This window comes from Sesamum indicum, linkage group LG13 (assembly GCF_026168435.1).
Source record: "Sesamum indicum cultivar Baizhima isolate 11 linkage group LG13, ASM2616843v1, whole genome shotgun sequence".
Taxonomy (NCBI): Eukaryota; Viridiplantae; Streptophyta; class Magnoliopsida; order Lamiales; family Pedaliaceae; genus Sesamum; species Sesamum indicum.
The window spans coordinates 15,753,059-15,776,956 of NC_142669.1; the positions used below are offsets into that span (position 1 = coordinate 15,753,059).

At 30.8% G+C, this 23,898-nt stretch overlaps 1 protein-coding gene across 1 annotated transcript; it reads right to left on the reverse strand.

The window, feature by feature from the left end:
• Nucleotides 1-14,983: 14,983 nt before the first annotated feature.
• Nucleotides 14,984-18,488, reverse strand: LOC105158544 (transcription factor MYB114). Its single transcript, XM_011075327.3, has 3 exons — nucleotides 18,163-18,488; nucleotides 17,949-18,078; nucleotides 14,984-15,531 (listed from the first exon to the last, which is right to left on the reverse strand). Exons 1-3 carry the CDS (start codon nucleotides 18,284-18,286, stop codon nucleotides 15,072-15,074), a joined length of 714 nt encoding a protein of 237 aa, XP_011073629.1. The 5' UTR covers nucleotides 18,287-18,488; the 3' UTR covers nucleotides 14,984-15,071.
• Nucleotides 18,489-23,898: the final 5,410 nt, after the last annotated feature.

Consider the following 23,898-nt stretch of genomic DNA (forward strand, 5'->3'; position numbering starts at 1 on the left):
TGTACCTCATACTTAAAAGAAAGGGCTATATTGCATTTTTATTCCTGTATATTAGGGTTGTGGCACTTTGAAGACGCCCAAGTATGGGGATGGCAATTTAATGATATTATACATTTAATTTTAGAAAATTTGCGGACTTCAGCCACCAAAGTCCCCAAATTTGGCAGGAATGAGCTCATTTTGCAGTTTTAGGGTTTTCAAATTGGGGTTGCAGTTGACTAAGCAAAATAAATATTTTTCCCAACTAGGATTATGATGTGGAATTTATCCTGTTCTTTCAACTTTTTCTTAGCAATAGTTTAGCATATTTTTGTTTTTTCATAACCATTTAGACAAAATCCATATACAATATGACCCCAACTCATTACAGCCTGAACAACTGCATTTAGAGAAAGAAAATTTTAAATAGACTAATTTCACATGTGTCATGCATGTGAACTTTTTCCGTCATAAAATTCCAACAAAAAATAGAGTTAGACTATATTTGCAAAATTGCATAGTTTGTATGGTAATTGATGATTTTAGTTTCAAATTTCGTTGCAAAATTATAAAAAATTGACAAAATAATATAATATTGGAGGAAAATAAAATTCAAAGTACCGTAGATTGGAGATCAAATAGAGATGGGTTAACCAAGAGAGGTTAAGTAGCACAGTCACAGGTTTTCACTACGACAACTTGGATATGTGGCGGTGGGTGACTTTTGAGATGAGTCGTTTCCCCTAGATTTCTTGAACTGCTAGAAGTGAGAAGGGGAAAGGTGAGTGATAATTTTCTTTTTTTTTTTTTTTTTTTGAAAACATGAAAAAAACACACAAAACTAAAAAGGAAAGAAAAATCAATGGGTGGGCACGTCTCATGAAATTTACAAATCAGTATTTTGTAGCTCATTTAGACCGAATTACAAGGTTCATTAGGCGTGGACATGTTTAACGGAAGTGGTAAATCAATCTGATGTCGAATTTATACATATTTGAATGAAGCATTAGCGTGGCCACTTCTAGTGTCTTATCGTACAAACTGATTTGGATAAAGTATTAGGTGTTGGATGCTCGGAACCACAAATACTAAAACCATTAACTTTATTATCAAATTCTATAGAGAGAATTCCGGCAGCATCAATTTTAATTCTAGAGGCTTTAGGGAATTGTCTTCTTAACAAGATGGATGTGAAATTAGGTGAATTATCCGCATCATATCTATCATATAAAAAGCAGCAGGAAAATTAATTCATTAACTTACGCAAGTACATGTTCTAAAACTCCTAGGGGGTAAACAATTGAATGATTTGCAAATTGAATAACCAAATCGATTTCTTTTAGGGATCAACATGGAAATATTCATAGATAGTAAGAGGCATAATATTAATAGAAACACCCAAGTCACACATGGCTTTTTCTATTCAAATCTTACCAATTTTGCATGGATAAGAAATGCACCCAAATATTTGCATTTTAGGAGGTAGTTTTTTTGAAAAATAGCGGACATATTTTCTCCAATACGTACCCTTTCATTACTTTTTAATTTGCATTTGTTGGTGCACAAGTCCTTAAGAAAACTTGTATAGCCACATAATCGTTTGATTGTATCCAACAAAGGAATGTTTACCTCTACTTTGTAAAAAGTTTCAAAGATTTCCTTCTCCTCTTCCTTCTTTTTGGACTTGGTAAATCTCTTCGGTAAGGGATGTTTGGTCACCAATACCTTAGGATGTTCCTACTCGGTTATGTTGGGCTCATCGTCTTATTTTTGGAACATGTCCAATTCCTACTTTATTTTGCCCTAATGTGCATGCTCAAACTTAGTGCTATTTTCGTCTTCGATGGGCTATAACTCTTTTTCACTGTGCAAGACAATAGCGCTAATATTTTTTTTTAGGATTAATAATACTTTGGAAGGGCAAATTACCTTGGGACTCCAACTGACTAACAAATAACTTTAATTGACTCATCAAGGACTCTAAATTATGAATGTGCATGAGTCTCCTATTGAAATTATTGGGTATTAGCGATGAGTGTTTTCATCATGCCTTCAAGAGATGTACCTGATTTGGTGTTAGATTAAGGTGGTAGCCAAGTTTGAGCTTTGGAACATAGTTATTTGGATGATCCCTCTATCCCGGATAATATGTGTTGCAATAGGGGCCATATCTCCTTTGCGGTGATCTAGATATCCTCCTATGTATTGACATGCACACTGGATTCTTCATGAAGTGTATGGCACAAATTAGTGGGATGTTCCGTGAAAATTATATATCCAACAAGCCTTCACTTGTTGGTAATTTTGTGCAAATGAATCTCTCAAAAAGGGAGATAAGTTTGTCTAAATAATCATTAAGGAAAACTGTGAATACCTCATTAGCCTTCTGTGGTAGATTGCCTTTTCTAATCCCAAATTGTTGGATGGATGCCATGACCGCGAGTGGATTGCATGCTTTGGTAGGGATTTGTTGAACGAAGCGCCCCCACTTGCTGCATTTACCAAGTTTCTTCCACGCCTGACAATCCTTCATAGAAGTATTAGATCAATATATGCTCCAAAATTTGATGATGAGGGAAACTTTTCATTAATTGGTTCAATTTTCCCAATACTCAAAATGACTCTCTCCGGAAAATTGATGTATCCCGCAAATTTCTTTCTAAATGGTTGTTGCTTCATTAGGCCGGAAAGTATTTACCAACAATTGTTGTTTAAGCTTAACCCAACTAGTGATGGATCCCAAAGTTAGAAGGTAGAGCCAATGCTAATTCTCTTTTTCGGCTAGAGAGAATTAGAAGGCTCGCAATTTGATTTGCTCTTTGATGATGGATTGAAGTTGCATACCGGAACTTACTGTATGAAATTTCTTAAGTTGTTTGTGTGGTTCTTCACCTGCAAGACCACGAAGAATAGGGGTAGGTGAATAAGGTCAAATTTGAGCAAACAAGGTTTGTTCCTCCCCCAAATATGATGAAATCCATAAATTACAAAACCTTTAAATCTCTCAACCCCTGTATCAATTCTTGTTAGCTTTAGGTTCCAAGCGGCAAGGACAATATTCTTTTGAAAACTATTTTAGTACTATTCAAAACAAAATTAATAAAGTGAATAGGATTTTTGTCTGCTTCAACTTTATGCATCATTTCACTTTGCTCCCTTCACCTATGAATTCCCCTTTTCTTTTTCTTTTTCTTGTTTTTGTGCAAAAGCTATGATAATGAATTTATCCAAGTAGTGAAGGGCATTGGATAAATTAGAGCCTTATCTTAGCCGGCAAAATTCATATGGTATTTTTCTTCCTCTCTCTAGGTCTTATATGCGTTGCAATCATGGTGATGCCTCCATTTAATGCCTTTTGTTCCCAGATCTGAGCTTTTCTTGATTTATTTTTAACTTATCATATTTTTTTATTTCCAAAAACCTTAAAGAACTCAACTACTCGGTATTACACTAAAATCGTAATCTGGTTAGAGATAAATTTTGCCATATGCAAAAGAAAAACTAATTGTAGGTTAGTTTCTTACATTTAAATATCATTTATCTCTTCAACTTTTCTTAACAATAGTTTAGCATATTTTTGTTCTTTCGGAACCATTTAGACAATTGGCATGTGACCTCAATTCATTATAGATTGTAACAAGAACAACTGGGTTTTGAGAAAGAAAATATTAAACAGATGTATTTGCCCTTAAATTTCACATGTACCTTGCATATGAGCTTTTTCCGGCTCAAGATTCCAATGAAAAATAGGGTTGGATGGTAATTTTCAAAATTGCATAGTTCGTACAGTAAGTTGCAACAACAAGAAAAAAAAAATTTGATGCATTTTTTCAAGAGCGCATCTTCTTCCACGGTCCAAGTACCTTCCTCACTCCGCTAGAAATGTTATTCTCCATATATGTTCACTCTTTGCGGTTTCTGAAATGTGCTTTGTTATGTGATCTATGTATTATTTAATTACTATAACTGACTTTGAAAATTAAGTGCAAACTATAAGCCCATGCATGAAAAGGGGGTATTTAGTAATCAAACATCAGTCTACCTATCTAGCTTTTGGATTATTAATTTTATAGGTGTGAAGAAATCTCATTATTTTATCCGTTCGTAGATATTACGACCATGTTTTTCCAAAATTCATTCATGGATATAAATTTGTGTTGATTTATTTATTTGAGGAACAAAAATAAAAATATGAGTAAACAACATATTACTATGAGTATGCCAATCAACCCTTATAAAATGCTTAGCCGGATCAGAGTATTTTCACCATAAAAAATAATAGTATTAGTTGAATATGAGCTGAGTTCTACTGGTAATGGGATGTAATCTTCACCAATCATTTGATATAAGCTAAAATTTTCTAAAATAACATATTGAAGATTTTGCAAAATTTTCAAAGTCAGTTAGAATCAATTGGAGTGGGATGTGTAATCAAGCAGAATTCGACACTTGTGGTAAAACCATAAGGAGTCCAATCAAAATAATTTTCTATTAAAATATGTGAATGTAGTGAGTATGGTCAAACCCATAAAGATTGGTCCTAACCAATTATAACCAACAAATCCTACGAGGATTTTAAGCTAGATTGTGCATTCTCTACAACTTAATCGACTACTGTGATGTAATGAACCATGTTGTGTTGTCACTAATTATTGGATTAAAAAACACTTACAGATTTTGAAAAACCAATTGGCTACATAAATATATTTGACAATGAACAACGGTACCAAATAATTAAAGAATTAGATTATTTGTAATAAGAGCAACATCATAAATACCGAAATGAAGAAAAGTAGAAAGCACAAATTAGATGTCATAATATATGTGCATCAAGCATACATCATATATTTAATCGAAAATCAAAGGACTAGCCTAACATGCTAATGAGGACACAAGGAAAAGAGAATATTCTATATATATAAAAAAATGATGCTGAGAATAAAAGATGAGATGAGCTCTCCTTGTCTTGAATTACATCACCTATTTATAATACATAGTTACCTAAGAAACTTAGATACTAACAAGGTCTATTCCAAATAAATTATAAGCTCATTTCATTCAAACCTTAACACTAATACAACTCCTTAAGTAAGGGAGGCTTTCAAGTCCCAAAAGTCATGTGAACTAGCTTCAAAGGTAGGAAGGCTCGCAGTTCGATTTCTACTTCGGACATGCTACATAAAGTTTCATGAGATGTGTGTGGATCTTCACTTGTAAGACCACGAAAAGTAGGGAGTAAATTAATATAGTCAGATTTAAGCAAACCTAATTTGTTCCTTTCCATATGCGATGAAATCCCTAAATTACAAAATCCCTCATTGCATATGTAAAATCCTAAATCCCTCAACCCTTGCATCGATAATTGTTAGATCTAGGTTGCAAGCGGCAAGATAATATTCTTCTGAAGACCATTTTAATACTATCTAATGAAACATCCATAAAGGGAATAGGATTTTTGCCTGCTTCAACTTTATGCATGTTCTCACTTTGCTCCATTCACCCATGAATTTTTCCTCTTTTTTTTTCCCTTTTGTGTAAGGTGATGATGATGAATCTATCTGAATTGGGTCGGGCATTGGATAGATCAAAGTTGCATCTTGACATCTCTCTCCCTCTCTCTAGATATTATATGTAACCAAGTTTTGCAGTCATGGTGACGCCTCTATCTCGTGCCTTTTGTTACCAGACTTTATCCTTTCTGAGTTTCTTTTTAATTTCTCAATTTTTTTTAATTTTAAAAAAGTTAAAAGAACTCTTAATCGGTATTATACTAAAATCACAATCTGATTAGAGATAAATTTTGCCATATGCAAAAGAAAAAACAAATATGGGTTATTTTCTTACATTTAAATACCATTTACCATGTTATTTCAACTTTTTCTTGGCAATAGTTTAGCATATTTTTGTTCTTTCATAGCCATTTAGGTAATTGGCCTGTGATACAGCCTGTAGCAAGAACAACTATATTTTGAACAAGAAAATTTTAAATAGACTATTTATCCTTAAATTTCATATGTGTCGTGCATGTAAGCTTTTTCTGACATAAAATTCCAATAAAAAATAGAGTTAGATGCTAAATTGCAAAATTGCACAGTTTGTAGGGTAAGTTGCAATGAAAAAAAATGGGGATTGTTATATCTATATCTCATGACCTATGGTCTATCTACACAAACTACCCAAGTCTTTTAAAAAATTACACATACATCCACCAGAAATATTTACATCATTTACGCACCCTAGCTTTTATAAAAATTAAATATACAAACCCTAGAATGTCAAAATTCTTTCACAAATTACCCCTTCTTTTTTATTGTGAAGGGTGTTTTCTGTAATTACTCAAGAGACATGAGTGGTTTGTGTAATATGTAGAAAAAAGGTCAAATGCAGACACCCCTCCTCCCCAACGTATGGGAACATTTCCACTTTGCCCCCAACATCTTTTTTTTATACTTCCACACCCAATTTTTTGATTTTGTTACAGTTTATAGTTTTTTAGGAAATAATGATGGAATATACCATCCGCATGTGTACGCGCCTGAGGGTAATTTTAGGTTCGGTAAATTATAAAGGTTAAATGCTGATAACCCCCAATGTATGAAATCATTTGCACTTTGTCCCCCAACCTGAATAAGAACAAAATAAACAAAAAAATATAAAAAAATCCAAAAAAATGGAGAAAAAATTCAATACATAATTTTCAGATAAATAACTTCACCTCACAAAATAAAAATCAAATAAAAAAATCATGAACTTTTGCATTATCAGATGTGTGTAACCCCTAAACCGAACAAAAAAATTTTAAACTTCAGTTCACAAATGAAAAACTTCAAATCAAAGACAAAATCATCAGAATATTATAATGATTGAAAAAAATCCATATGAAAAAATAATAAAAACCCAAATAAAACAATCATGAAAGAGTATAACTTCACAACAAAATTAAATATATTACTATTGTATAAAAAGAGTAAAAATCAAACCAAAAAAATAAAAAAAAAAGAATCATGTAGTTCTGTCGGCACCACCATCAAGCATATGTGTGTATTTTAGTTTGAGCCAACATTACATTTGGCTTATAATATGAAGGAGTTTATCTGAAAATCAAGGATTAAATGTTTTGAAAATTTTCTCCTTTATTCTCTATTTTTCATAACTTTTCTCCAAATTTTTATAATTTTTTAATTTATTTTTGTCTTTTTTTTTTTCAAAAAAAGTCGGGGGACAAAGTACAGATGATAACATATATTGGGGGTTGTCTGCATTTAACCTTTACGATTTTACTGATCCAAAATCGCCCTTAGGCGCGTGTACACACACGGACAGAGTATTTCATTATTATTCCCCGAAAAAAGCAAAGTGCAACAAAATCAAAAGGTTAGGTGAAAAAATATTAAAAAAAAAATAAAATTGGGGGAACAAAGTGCAAATGGCCTCATACATTATGGGGGTGTTTGGATTTTACCTTAGACTAAATTATAACTTAATTAACGAATAGAATTATAATCACTTACTCTTATAGGAATAAGATGCCACTTCTCTTCTCCGAAATCCTCAATGCATTTACTCAAGAGAGCATCTGCTTCCAAGATCCAAGTACCTCTCCTCACTCCACTAGAAATATTTTTTTTTTATATATGTTTACTCCTTGAAGTTTCTGATATACTCTACTGCACGGTCTACGTATAATTTATGTAGAAATTAAGTGAAAACTATAAATACGTCCATGAAAATGGGGTATCTAGTAATCGAGCATTGATCTACCTATCTACTTTTTGGGTTACTAATTAACTGTGTGAAGCGATCTTGTTAGTTTATTCGTTCAAAAAATTTATGATCATGTTTAGCACTATATGTATAATATAGTACATATATTTCCAAAATACAATCATAGGGTATAAATTGCAGTTGATTTATTTTTTCACTAAACAGTTTATAAAAATTTGACCACTTAACATATTACTAACATATGAGTATGCCAATCAACCCTCATAAAATTCTTAGTTGGATTAGAGTATTTTCACCATAAAAAATAGGGTTAAATACACTTCTTTTTAACTATTTCTTATGTACTATTTACTCATCTAAACTAAGAAATATAACAATTACTCCTTCCAACTAATATTTGGAGAATGTTGTCCTTATTCAATATATATTTAGTTCAAAGGATTTCTTGTTTTTTTTTTTAACAATTTTGCATTTTAAATTTAATTAAAAATGTCTTGATTGAAAAAATATCTTTTAATATGATAAAGTCAAATACAATTAGTAAGTTAAATAGTTCAAATTTTATTATATTTTACATACTTAAAGTTAAATAATGAATTAATAATAAATACAGAAAAACCTTTCAAGTAAAAGATTTTATTTAATTTGGAATAAAATTAAGTTGTTAACTGTTTATTTCTAAAATAAGAATGAGTAATTAAGAAATAGCTTTTTGATTATATTTTGGCCAAAAGTATGATAAAATATATTTATTTATTTTTTAAAAATATATTTAACTTTTGATTAAGAATATATATTGTCAATTTCTTTTCAAAAGTATATATGAGTTGTTGGTTATATTATATATATTGGATATCTATTACATATATTAACTTATTATCTACTTTTAATTTAAATTCTTCACTTATTAATTTTGCTAATTAAAAAGTAATTTGGTGATGATTTAATAGATAATAATATAATTATTCAAGACATGAGGGGTATTTTTATCCAACCAAGGGGTTAAATATTATATTTGTTAGTTTAAGAGGATAATATTACATCAAGAATATATGAGGAGGGCAGTGTATTTTACCCTAAAAAAATAATCATATTAATTGAATATGAGCTGAGTGCTATAGCTAATGTGATGTAATCTTCATCAATTAGTTGATATAAGCTAAAATTTTCTGAAATAACATATTAAAGATTTTGCAAAATTTTTAGAGACAGTTGGAATCGATGGTAGTGGGATGTGCAACCACGTGGAATTAGACGGTGTAGTAAAACCAGTAAGATTTTTAGGTGTATAGGTGATGGGTGTCAAATACATCAAACATCATTTCTTATCAAAACTTATGAAAATAACAAGTAGGGTCGAATCCACAAAAATTAATTCTCAATCAATTCCTTCAAATAAAAATAAAAATAAAAGATCAGGGTTTTGGTTCAAAGTCAAAATCTATAGAATAAAATTAAAAAAAAAAAGAAATAAGTATGAAAAGAATGATTTTCAGTTAAAGACAAAATCATGTTTGATCCACCATTCACTATTAATCCAAATATAGCAATCGTCCATAATAGATAAATTGATTATAGTCATTCGAACGAACCTGAAGACATCACTTGTTTTTCACCTTTTCATTAGCTATGAATGTCCATTAGAATCACAAGCACCAACCTCATCAAACGATGAGAATTTTGAATATTCAGGTAAGTTTTCAGGAAGCTCAACCTTGGTTAACTGGTAACCTAATGTTTGGATTTTAGACAGTAGAGCTACCACTCATATGTGCAATAATTCTTTACTCTTTGATGAACTAAAAATCAGTGTTTCTGATGCATATATACACCTCGCAGATGGCTCAAAGCACTCCGTCAAATACTTAGGAAAAATAACTTTCTCTAATAAAGTTTGCTTGCAGAATGTATTGTTTCTACCAAACCTAAAGTTTAACTTACTGTTTGTAAGCAAGATGTGCAATACCTCATCTATCAGTTTAAATGTTCCCAATCCTATTGTGTTATGCAGGACCACAAGACAAAAGAAGTGGTTGCAGTAACATACTTATTAGGTAAACTTTACATCTTTAAGAAACATTCTCTTGAGAAGAGGCATATAGATGCAGTCCTGACTTCCAGCAAAGAATGTGGACTTAGTGTACCTTTTATTTCAACAGAAATTTAGCATAGAAGACTAGGACATATCTCTCACAGTGTAATGATTCATACAGGATTAATAAAACAAAGTAAAAGTCAGCCTTTAATGTGAAATTCGTTCTCAAGCTAACTAGCAGAGGCAGTCTTTTCTCATAAGCAGCTCATGCTCTCAAAACTGTTTTGACTTATTACACATAGACCTATAGGGACCTTATAATAAATTTCAATCTCTAAGTGCACATGCATGTTGACAATAGTGGATGATCAGAGCAGGGCTACTTGGACATTCTTAATGCAACAAAAATCACAAACCATTAACCTATTAATTAAATTTTCATAGAACGATATTAACTCAATTTGACAAATAACTAGGATTATAAGAAGGCATAATGGATCTGAATTCCTAGGAGAACAGTGCCAAAACTTCTTTAGAAAAGAGGGAATAATACACCGAATAAAACTTGTGTATATACACCACAACAAAATGTCATTATGGAAATCAAGCATAAACACCTTTTGCAAGTATCTAGATCTTTGATGTTTCAATCTAATTTGCCCAAAATGTTTTGGATTGATGTAATTTTTAACAGCAACCTATACAATAAATAGAATACCTACACCTATTTTAAATTGGAAAACTCCTTATTATATATTATATAATAAACCTGTTAATTACACTCACTTCAAAATCTTTGGATGCCTATGTTTTGCAACAAATACATTGTCAAATAAATCTAGATTTGATCCAAGAGCCTTAAAGTGTGTTTTCTTAAGATATGTTTTAAATCAAAAGGGATATAAATTGTATGACTCGAACAAAAGGACTACCTTAGTCTCAAGAGATGTAACATTTCAAGAAAATGTTTTTTCCTTATGTAGGACAATAGGCTGACCCTATCAAATGTTCTATACCACAAATAGCTGCTGAAATGGATCAGGATTCCCCTGATAATTCTGAACATACTGCAGAAATAGATGAAAACTGACAATACAGAAGCTACAGGAAACTGACCTCAAGAAAGAAATATAGACATAGGAAAGGGATAATGAGGTGTTGAGAAGGTCCTCTAGAGTAACCTCTAGACCTGCTAGGTTTCAAGACTTGATATGTTCAAACATTCTTGAATGCACAGATATACATACAATTATACATTCCCTTCTATGTATACTTGTCTGTTTACTGCATCTTTACTTCCACAAGAACCTAAAACTTTTGCACAAGTTGTAAAGAAAAAGGAATGGAGGGATGCAATGTTTGCAGAACTGAAGGCCCTAAAAAGAAACCATACTTGGGAAATCACAAAGCCTTCCATAGCAAAAAAGGGCAATAGGCAGTAAGTGGAGTTTCAAACTTAAGATTAAGCCTGATGGTTCTACAGAAAGATATAAAGCTAAGCTAGTTGCTAAAGGGTACAATCAAATAGAAAAAATAGACTACATAGATAGTTTTTCACCTATGTCAAAGGTTGTAACAGTTAGAGTTCTTTTAGCTGTTATTGCCAAACTAGAATGGCATTTGCATCAATTGGACTTAAATAATGCATTCTTACATGGTTCCCTAAATAAAGAAATATACATGCAGGCACCCGAAAGTTACAATGTTCCTGAATAACATGTGTGCAAGCTAAAGATAGCTCTATGGTTAGCAAGCCTCAAGCCAATGGAATCAAGAATTCACATCAAAACTGGAGAATTTTGGCTTTATTCAGTCCAAGCATGATCATTGCTTATTTAATAAACGGACTTCTACAGGTTTCTTTTATTTACTTGTGTATGTAGATGATATCTTGATTGCAAGACCTTCAGAGCAAGTACTTTTAGAAATTGAACATTATTTGGATACTTTGTTTACTATCAAAGACCTTGGACCAGCAAGATTTTTTCTTGGTTTAGAGATTGCAAGGTCTGATGAGGTCTCACTATTACTCAGAGTAAATACATAAAGGATATTTTGGAAGATGTTGGACACACACAAGCCAAGGCTACTACTACCCTATTGCCAACAAGGATCAAGTTCACAACCTTTGCAGAAGAGCAACAGGTGAATCCTGAGCCTTATAGGAAGTTATTGGGAAGACTCCTCTACTTAGGATTTACCAGACTTGATATATGTCATGCCACTCAACAATTAAGTTAGTTTATGCAGCATCCTGCAAGCAACATCGGGATGCAACTTTATATCTTATTAGATATCTGAAAGGAACAATGCATAGACGGCTATACTTAACTACAGATGCAGATCTTAGTGTGACTGCATTTTGTGATGCAGATTGGGCCACATACAAGGACGCTAGAGATCATTGACTGGCTATTGTATATTCCTTGGCACCAGTTTAATATCTTGAAAAACAAAGAAGCAGACAACAGTTGCTCGTTCCAGTGCAGAAGCTGAACATCGAAGCATGGGCTCAACTACCTGTGAACTTATTTGGATATGTAATCTTCTCAAGGATCTTCAGATCAAGGTGCCTATTCTAATTCCATTTTTTTGTGACAATCAGGCAGCTCTCTATATTGTTGCTAACCCTGTATTCCATGAGAGGATTAAACATCTTGAAATAGACTGCCATTTAATGCGAGACACGTAGAATGAAGGATTTCTTGCACCTAAGCATATTTCATCCAAGGATCAACCAGATGATGTTTTTACTAAGGTTCTGCTAGGGCCACAGTTCATGTCTCTCATCTCCAAGTTAGGCCTGATCAATTTTTTGAAAAGTCCTAATTGAGGGGGGGGGGGGGTGAAAAGAACTAAACTTCGTGTGTTTATAGAAGCAGTGTTATGTCCATACTTGAAGAAGTAGCAGCAGCAAACGAGCTTGGTTTCTAAGTATAGAAGGAGGCTCTCTTCCAGTAAAGGCGCAAATTGGAAGACACCCGTTTTAGCTTTATAAACAATAGCATGACTTTATTAGTAATAGTGCGACTTTCTTGTAAGCGTGAATTCGCTCTTGTCCAGCCCTTAAAATTGCGAGTTAGTTTGTATTGGTTAAGAGAAGTTTTATTAGTTAATGACAGTTGAGGAAGTATAAAAACCAGTACCACAACTACTCTCTTCAAGAGAAGTAGATACACTCTGTAAAACTTGGCTCCTTCTTGAATGAATTAACTCTGTGGAAAAAAAACTCTTTGTTAATGGAAAGTTTGCTGTTATTTCTTGCGCTTTTCCGCCATTTTTACAGCTTTTGATTGCGAGATTATTTGTATAATGGCATCGTGTGGGATGCCAATATAATTGTCAATTTGTTGATGTGTAAGCATCATCTGGGGTGTCAAATTAATTGTCATTTTGTTCATGTGTAGGCATTGTGTTGGGTGCCTACATAATAGTTATTTTTAAAATTTACATTTTATATACGACATCGTATGCGGTGTCTTTTTTAAAATGATGAACCTTTGTACATGATTATTTAGAATTGGTGAATTAAAAAAAATGTAACGTGGTTAAAAGTAAGGACAAGAGGCCAGCACCGTCTATCGCACCTGTTCCTCCTCAGTTCATGAGTACAAGAAGAAATTAGTAAGAAAAGTTAATTTATTACAAGTTTAATCATAATATCATTTACAATATTGTAATATTTTAAAATATCTCTTCATGAGGCTTTGCTCGGCCGACTGCCTCACTGAATAGAGGTATTCACTAACTACTATAAGAAGAAAGTGGACTGTGACTGAAGCGGCCGAAAAGAGGAGGTGGCAGTAAGCTCCACATTTTTTTTCTTAAAAAAAATTAATTATATGCTAAAGCATCACATTTTATTTATTTCCAGAGGACAAATCAGAAGCTATTTTAGGAGCATGCCTCGTGGCTGAAGCCAAGGGAGGGTGCACCATTAGCTGCTAGTGTCACATCATTAGAGAAGGAGCAGCTTTGGGCCAAGGCAAGCGGGAGAGGAAGTTGGGCCAAGTCTTCGACATGAGGTTCGAGGCATACACATCAGCCCCCACACGTTGAGAAATCAAATTAAAGCAACTGAGCGAGAATGCTGCAGACCCTGAGCCCACCAACCAGCATCCGCCCCAATCGTTAGACTAAAATTTTTTATTTTTCTGTTAAAAGAATTAGAATTATAAATAATACAATCTATCTAAATTATTTCTAATTAATTAAAATTTCTTTCTTTCAAACAATAGTGTCTTCAATTATAAATTTAATAGAATATTAATAAAAACTATTTAAATAATAAACAAACAAATTTTGAAATATTTGTGACAGCCTGCATCTCGATATTAGGGACGACATTTGTGACAGTCTGCATCTCAATATAACGTATCAAATATTTTGGAATAAATTTTCAAATTTGGAAGGCATTGCAACAACTCTCTTCCCAAAACATATAAGGTAATTTGTCCTAAATGCCGTTTTAAATTGTAACTGTTGGACTAAATGATCCGTCCCAAATTCATCCATATGTTCGTCTGAAAGTGATATATCATTTCTTCGTCCACTGGAGAAAGTTTCGTAAAGCCAGTTAACTATCGTTCCACACTTATTCCTTTCGGCCTCGTTTATTGAGAGTTTTCAGCGTAACTCACCTCTTTTCATATGTAATTATAAAATCTTATCAAATCAAACTGGTTAGGTTAAAAACGTATGCTCCTCAGTTGCCAAAATTCGATCAAGCAATTTAGGGTTTCAAAATAAAAAGAGTCAACATAAGTATAGGTTTTCATAATGCTTTTCTTCCAGAAAAAAATTAAAACCACACAGCCCAGACCAACAACGAACGGATGGGTGGTCTCGGTGTGGCTTTTCTACCATAATCCACCTATCTAATGAAATTAGTAGTCATTTCATTTCCAACTTCCATCTGTCCGTTGGCATAATTGATCACTATACCAATATAACTGTCAAAAGAAGATTAAAAATACAATTTACTCCAAGTAATATGAGAACTGAAAAAAAAATTCTTATAAATTATCCTCTAAAATAAAGAAAATTATCTTCCTATCAATGATTTACGTAGAGGAATAATTTACTTTATTTTTCAAAATTCATAAAAATAATTTGTTTTTTCATTTTTTATAAATTTTTTTTTACTTATTTAACATATCGCAGGATCGGAGTATATTGCATTTAACCCTCCAGAGAAGAGGAAAAAGAACCGGAATACCAATATGTAACTCTATTGTTTTCAACTTTAAAATAATAATAATAGTAATTATAAATTATTGAAACGTTATGCCACCCGACACCCGCGTACTAACAAGCCCAATTACACACCAAATTAGCATTCTTCGCCAAAGCACAAAAGTTCCCCAACATCCAGGTCAATGTTGAAATCGCCGAACGCATCATCACGATCATGCAAACCCGTCGACGTCTCGCCTGTTTGTTTCTCTAGATCGGCAACCATACCATTCTCTACATTCGTCGTTTCAAGCAAGTTGCTCCACCACCTTATGCATTCATCAGCTTCAGAAGATGGGCGCTGTCTGTTTTCGAGATCTTCATGATCAGTTCTGGGGCCAATATTTGATTGAGTTGTTTCTCTTATTTTCCTCGGCCAAGGTACTTTTAAGTTGGAGGGAATTCGAGGTCGGGGTCTTAAGATGTTGGTAGTGGTAATTATTTTCTCGACTTTGGTTTTCAGTTTGGTCCTCTCTGTTTTCTCGATTTGGCTGTTCCAGAAGTTTTTCACATCGTTTGCTGTTCTTCCCGGAAGTCTACCGGCTATCAGTGACCATCTGGATAAATAAATTATTCAACCAAAATTTTAGATGAGTGTTAAGAGCCATAACATAATTTTAAAAATTATGTATTATATAGAGTATTAAATGTATTTGTTTGCAGGGCAAACTATTTTTTTAGTCTCATAAAATAGAGTAGAATTTTTTTTTGGTACCACAATTATTACAGATTTCGCTTTTAGTCCCATAAAACTCATAATCACGTATTTTTAGTTTTAAGAAGTCATGTGCATAGTGATTTTGAGACTTAAAGGCGTTGTGGTTGTAGGATTAAAAACTCTCAAAATCACACTTTTTTTTCTTTACTAAAAATGTGTGATTTTAAATTTTTATAGGACTAAAAGCATCACTTATCATAATTGTGCTGGCAAAGACGTTAGGAGTGTGTGCTTGGAAATAAATCTATTCTTGCAGTGCGTACAAAACCTGTTTAAGTTTAGGTATTGGACCAGGCTAGTTAGGTGTAGTTACCCGTCGAAACATCATTACAGAGAGGACAACTTGAAAAACATAAATTAATATGATATATGTCTCCAAAGGTCCCACATTGTTGTGACTATCTCTAATCATGCAATCCTACAAATTCATAAATGATAATTGTTATTAAGAGGGTGTCTGGCTACGCATTTTTAGACATTATAAATTGCTACATTCTATAAGATATATTTTAGAAGTTTATAAGATATTTGATTTTATTTTAAAAATAAATTTTTAAAGTATTTGAATAAAATAAGATATTAAAATTTATAAGATGTTTCGTATCTTATAAAATATTAGAATATTTGACGGTCTTTTTCTTGGTTAAATGAGCAAGAAGGACATATGATACTATTACAATCAAATAAAATATTATTTCTCAACACACTTTATATTAAAATATTTTTAAAATACTTTAATAAATAGTACATATTTGTTTAACTCCAAATAAAAATTTAATAAGTTATCTGTTTTTACAAAATAAAAGAGAAATTATTATCGACACTTTTGAGTAAAAACAATATATATATGTATGTTCATGCTAGTTTAATATTAACATAATTTATATTTTTTGTTAATATAATAACTATATTTAATCATATAATTTTTTATATCTTGAACTTATGTTTTTTTCGTCAATATAATATAATAGCAATCTTAGTTTTGTTTATTTATAATAATTTATTCTTAAATAATGAAATTTTTTGTAATATACAAAAATTAAATAGAAATAAAAAAATTTGAAAATCTAGAGAGAGTGTGTAGCATGTGTTTGCGTGTGTGTGAGAGAGAGTATGAGGGTATTTTATCGAAAAAAATGCAAAATACTCTCATGTAGTATGAGATATATCTCTATGTGAAAAAATACACGATGTTTTCTTGCGATTTTAGATTATTTTTATGATTAAAATATTATTTCATATATAATATATCAAATTATATGTACTAAAATTTATCATTTTATTTATATAATTAAAATGTAATCTTTTTTTACATTTATAATTATATGAATATATATTACACAAATATACAATTAGATTTATGTCGTTAATTTAAATTAAGTAAAATTTATATCATTAATTTATCAATCAAATTTAACCTTAGATTCAAATCAAATCCAACGATTTTAAATAATATAAGCATCATCTTATAAAAAATAAAGAAAAGCGCATGTAATCCACGCAACCATGTGAGGGGTAATTTTTGCTTTATTTAAAAAAATATAAGGGCGACAGATTGCTAATTCTTTTTTCTATAAAAGGATAAATTGTTTATTTTCAATATCACATTGGCTGAATTGCATTTAACCCTATTTTTATCTTACGTATTGATCTCAGAGACTTATGAGATGCTTAAAAAAAGTTGTATCAAATTAACTCTCTTTTAAAATTTTATAAGATTCAAAATATTTTATTTAAAAATCTTATATAACCTCTTTAAAAAAAAAAATCACCAGACGATATTCTTGAACTTATAAACTCTCAAACATCTTTTAAAATATTTTGAGGAACTTATAGACATAGCCGAACACCCTCTTAATTGAATTACACATAATTTATATGATGTACTAGAGTTTTATTAACAACGGAAGTATCAATCAAGATATTGAACTAATTGTAATCCTCTGTAATTATGAATTAATTAATTAAGACTAATACTCAAGTCTTCTTCTCTACGATTTAAAATTTAAAATGATTAAAGAAAAAAACTATTTAATATTAATATGAGAAAATGCATGTGGGGAGGAGCTCAAGTCTATATTTTAAGTCTTGATCATTGCTGAGAAAAATTAAGACCAAACTAGAAGAGAACTCTTCTTGTACCTTAAAAAACACGAACACAAGGTTTCCTCATCGGAGTTCAAAATCCAACGAGAAGCTAAAATAATTAAGAATGGGCATTGGGGAAAACACACACTAATACATATAAAGAAATACCTGTTGCCTAACAGCTTATGAAGCCTAATAATGAGGTCAACTTCATCTTTAGCGAATTGGCCTCTTTTGATATTTGGCTTCAGATAGTTCAACCATCTCAATCTGCAACTCTTTCTGCATCTACTCAGCCCTGAAAATTCAACCCAAAAAAAAGCATATATTTTAGCATACAAATATTAGTTAACCAATAAAAATAGGTTAGAAGTATTATCACCTGCTCTCATAGGGACAAGATGCCATTTTCCCTCTCCGTACTTCTCAATGCATTTCTTCAGGAGCGTATCTTCTTCGGGAATCCAAGTACCTTTCCTCACTCCAACCGAAATATTCTTCTCCATGTGTTGTCTTCACTCTTTGCCGCTTCGGACTACGAATCCGAGTCATGAAGAAGGCAAGTTAAGGGGAAGGGCGAGGATTTATTCAATCAAATAGTTGGGCTAGCTCGTAGAGTATGGCGCCTAGAGGAGGGTGCCGTTATGTAATAAAAAGAACTACCTATCATATGACTATATGTTGCATTGAAAGATATATCTTTAAAGGAACATGTAGACATATGATTTATATAGAAATTAGGTACATGCCATAAGCACGTGAAAACGGACCTAGAAATTTAGGGAACATGTAATTATCTGGGTTTTTTTGGGTTATATGGATCCAAATCTTATTAATTAATTTATAAGTTTGAATTTTTTATTGTAAAATAGTAATGTACTCTGTATGATATTTCATGTGCGATACATATTATGTTTTATATATAAATATATGTATATATATGTGATGTAGAATTCGTACAACTTTTTATTCATATGATAACAAAGTGCAGTTTAAGATATGATAATTATATCAATTTACAAAAAGAATTCGAATTATTAATTTATATGCACTTTGGTTTCCTTTATTATGCTTTTACGTCCGTATCTGGCAACCGTAACGCAAATATTTTCAAAATACAGTCATGGGATATGATACCGGCTTGTAACTCTCATTTGGTGAAAGATGGGCTTAAATGTAGTTCTGCTATCGTAGTTCAGGTTATTTGTTCGTTCTTTAATTTTTAAGGTAGTATATCTTTTTAATTTTTATAATTTTAATTAGTTTTTTTTTATTGGAGTTCATCCTTCTTATCAAAAAAATACATGTACATCTCAAGTATGCGACCTTTTAAAATTGGGGCTACGCGATTATTATTGGCTCAATTTTTGCCAATATTTTTATCATTTAACCTTTTAGGATAGCATTAAGATTAGGCGGTGTAAACGAGTCGAGCTCGAGCTCGAGCTTGGTATAATTTTATTTTATTTCTTTTTATTATTATTAGTAGTTGTAGTAGATTAAATCAATAGATTGAATCACCAAATTTTTACAAAAAATTATAAGTAATAAAATAGATCGCATAATATAGACTATGTTGTAGATATATCAAAATATAGTATGAAATTTTAATTTATTGTTATAAATATAAACTAGTAATAGTTTAGTAGTAATATAATTAGTAAAAAATACCAAAAAAAATTCATACTGAACAATTTAAAATTGTAGAAAAGTATCCATTATCTAGTATGATGCAATTGAAATCCATAAGAATATTTTATAGTTGAGATTAATACATGTTCACAATCTGCAAAAATATGGATTTTTGGAGAAGAAATTGCATAAATATATTTTGTAATTTAGAAAAATAGTATGTATGTTATATATACACAGTTATGTATATACATAAAGTACATATATATATACATGGACTATACTTGCCGGTGGAGATTCCAAGCGACAGCGACGCCGCCCAGAATAGTCTGTGCGGCGTCACCGTCGCCCAGCACGAAAGCGTCGCCCCCGATTTGGGCGACGAGATCGGCATCACATCGGCCAAGTTGGGCGACGACGACTCACCCTAACTCTGAGCAACCATGAGAAAGAGCGTCATCATCACCGCGGTCATCTAGAGAAAAAAAGAGGCGACACCTTCACCCAACTTTAATGACGGCGATGCCCCTTCCAAGGGTGTCGCCACCAACATTGAGGTAGCAGTCCGTTGCCGCCGTAATATATATATATTATGTGTAATATATTATAACTATATATGTAATTTATATGTGTATATATATATATTATTTATTCATACATATAAAAAAAATAAGAGAGGAAAAATATGTATTATTTTTTATTTTCTTAAAAATTAAGTAAACATGCTTTATTTTTTTAAAATCTGAAATAATAGAAAATTTATTTTATTCAAATACATATAATGATAAATATTATTTGTATTAAATAATGAAGTAAAAATAATTTAATTTTTAAAAATGTAAAATAATAAAAAGTATTAAATTTTATTTTAAATACAAATTATAATAATAATTTTAGTAAATAATATAATTTAATACCATGTGGTCACTAATGCCACATCGCAATTTATTTTTTAAATTAAAGCCACATAATTGTCACGTTATGCATGATTAGCCAATAAAAATACTTTTTTAAAATTAAAATGCCACGTCATATACATGTGGCATTTTCCGGCAATGTTGGACAAATTTCGACAATTAGTGTTCTAAAATTGAGCAAATTAAAAATTCATATGACCTTTTCAAACCCAAAAAATATATTAAAACGGGAATTGGCTATAATTAGAGAACTAAAAATGCCTTTAATCCGATATATAGTAAACATTGAAATAAAATTAAATAGAGGTCAATAATTATGTGATTATAGAAATTGAAAGTATAATTCAAATATATATGAGCAGTATAGGCAAAATTTAATGTTAACAAATAATAACCTATTACATCTCACAAAATATGGTGACAAAAAAAAAGGAATCAATATATATAACTGACAAATTTAATGATAGGTGAAAATACAAAAATCAAGAAAAGTTGAAACTATGTAATAAATAGAATGAATAATTGTCTAAAATAAAATTAATAATCACAAACCAAAGTAAAGAATATAAATAAAAGAAAAAACGAGCACATGTGATTAGAACATTATGGACATGAAGAAAGGTGTATTTGTTCTTTTTTAATATTTTAATAACAATATGATTGAAATAAAATATTGAGTAAACGCAAAAAATAAGAAAAAGATAGAAATGGACGTAAAATAGAAGCGAAAGTGAGACTTTATAACTTTCAGTTTTATATATCTATTTCGCAAATGTAATTAATATCTCAAACTAAAAATTCTTTTGATCAACATCAAAATACTATATTATAGAAAAAAACAAACTATGGCAGTATATTTCTGCTAAAAATATAGTGAAAATAGTAGTTTGAGTATAAAGATTAAATCATCTATACTTATATAAGTAAAAGTTAAGTTAATTTTTCAAGAGAATTTCTATAATCAAGCTATGATATATATATCTATATATTTGTTATAATTCTACACATTCAAAATTTCAAACTTTTGCATTACTAATTGATGAGGGATTAATTATCAAAAGATAAAAAGACCTTCATTAAGGGGCAAAAGGGTATTTTCGCTGAGGATCCATGCAGAGATGTACGAGTCGGGTCGCTGGAACCCGTCCCGTGGGCCAACACAGTGGCCAGAACAATCACATGCCGCAGGATTCGTAGTTAGGGGCTCAGGATTGTGACACGTGGTGGTATCTACAGTATTAAATATTGACCCTATAAATACCGAAAATCTGACTCCATAAAAGGTAACTGGCATTTATTACATTTGACCATTTTAGATTCAGATCGCATATTTCTATCTCGGTCATTAATTAACTTGGGCATCGAAGGGTTTTCGTCGGGGACGAACCCGACTAGACTAATTTACCTGTTTTGTCCTCAGGCCCCATTTATAGATTTGGGGAGGTAACGTGGCCTGATCGAGTTCGATGATTTAGGTCGTACATTCGAACCGAATCACTAATATTATATTGTATGAATATATTGGATGAAATTAAATATAATACGAACTTAACATAACCATACACAAGAAAGAAAATTGAAATGCTGAAAATAACAAAATATAGGGAGATTATAAGAAGAGGAAAAGTTTGTATGATGTTGACTATACCCAAACGTCTCAGGAAAAATTGCTTGAATATAGTGATGTTTGTGGGGAGCTGGAAACGAATAAAAAGAGAAGATGAAACGACTTTACATAAACAGAAGCAGCACAAAATTTTAACAATATAATATAATGACGTCGGGCTTGAAATGAAAATATAAAAAGAAGAAACATTTTTATTATGGTATTAAACATAATAAGAGGAGAATGATTAATTGATGACTTAAATTATTTAAATAATAGAAAACTTTCGATCTACTTAAAAAATTTAAAATTGGGGGAAGTCAGTCTTTAGTATAAAAGAAATTTAAATATATATATAATAGGTAGATTAGGTTAAAAAAAAAGCAGTACGTTTATATACAACAAAGATAATGAAATAATAATAAACAAATAAACACGTAAAGAAGAACATATGATATAACGTATATATGTAAATTAAAATAAATTATAATATATTTTCAAGTTTAGTATAACTTAAGAATTTAATATATGATCGACACAAACTATGAAGAGAATATTGCTAAGTTACTATATTTGGTCCAATTTGTTATGAAAAATAATTTAGATTATATACAATAAAATTAATGAGAATAAAACCACAAAATTAATACTTATATATAGAAAACATAACAAATATATTGGTACTAATTATACTTTACTAAACTAATCAATTAGTTTAACTATAGAATAAATATTATTATGTAGCTAAAAAAATAATGAAAAAAATGTATGAGTAAATAAATATTTTTGGATTTCATTTCTCAGGTTTAGCGTTTTTAAATTTTATTTATATTTCAATTTGGACTCTCTAACTATTCTTATGGGAATATGTAAATTATTTTTTTTCAGAAAAGTATATATATTAATATATATTATTATTAATTTGTATATCATTAATCAAAGACATTAAGAAATGCTTCTTGTTCATAAGCCTTAACTAGCAGCCCCATCCTGAATGGGCTATTGGGGTGGATGAGGCTGCAGGCCCATTCTATCAAAAAGACTTGGTTGAATAATGTATTTAGTTTAGCATAGGGAACTAATGTTATCTAATTTAGTTGGCGAAATTAAGGATTTATGGTTGAAAGATTACGAGTTTGAGTTTTATAAATATATAAAGATTAATTTATTTTAATAGTAGTTGTTGATCTACTGCAATGGTAGTTATTTGGTTATATATATTTGATTTTGGCGTATATTGATTGTTGATGATTGAAATTCATGATGTAATTGTAATCAAACTCATTGAAGAAAAAAAATAAAAGAACTATGTATTTTCAAATCAAATTCAGATGCCCCATATCAAAGTCTATATTAAATAATTTTAGGATAAATTACAGCCACCTTCCATGAGCTCTGACATAATTATAATATTCTCGTTGTTTCAGAAATTACAAATGCCCAATCCCTTGATTTTAAAGTCCATCACAACAAGCTCATTTCATTAATCTCTATTAAGCTTTCATTCAATTTTTCTAGTGAACTGACCAAAATTTTCTTTTGTATAATAAATTATAATTGTATATATATTTTTTAGAATATTCTAAATATTTATATGTACTTATATGCCATATGGATTATTTAATTCATCGGCCCTCAAATTCTTTTATATTTTTTAAAATATTTTTCTAAAAAAAGAAAAAAAAATATCGAAAGTAAACTAGTGATGCCCATCTCATCGTTCGGAGGCTATGTAATTATTTTTTATTTATAAAAAATATTTATAATTTTTCAATTAATTATTTGATCCTTTTCTAATATTTTTGTTGAAATGTAGATTTCCTCCAAGTCTAAGAGGGATGGAACCAAACAGGCAATTTGTGGTGATGCTGATAGCATGGTGAGAGGCTGAGTTGTGGTACAAGAAGTAGCTTAGTAAATAGGGATTTTTACATCTATACTTTATAATTTATAGTTTATTCAT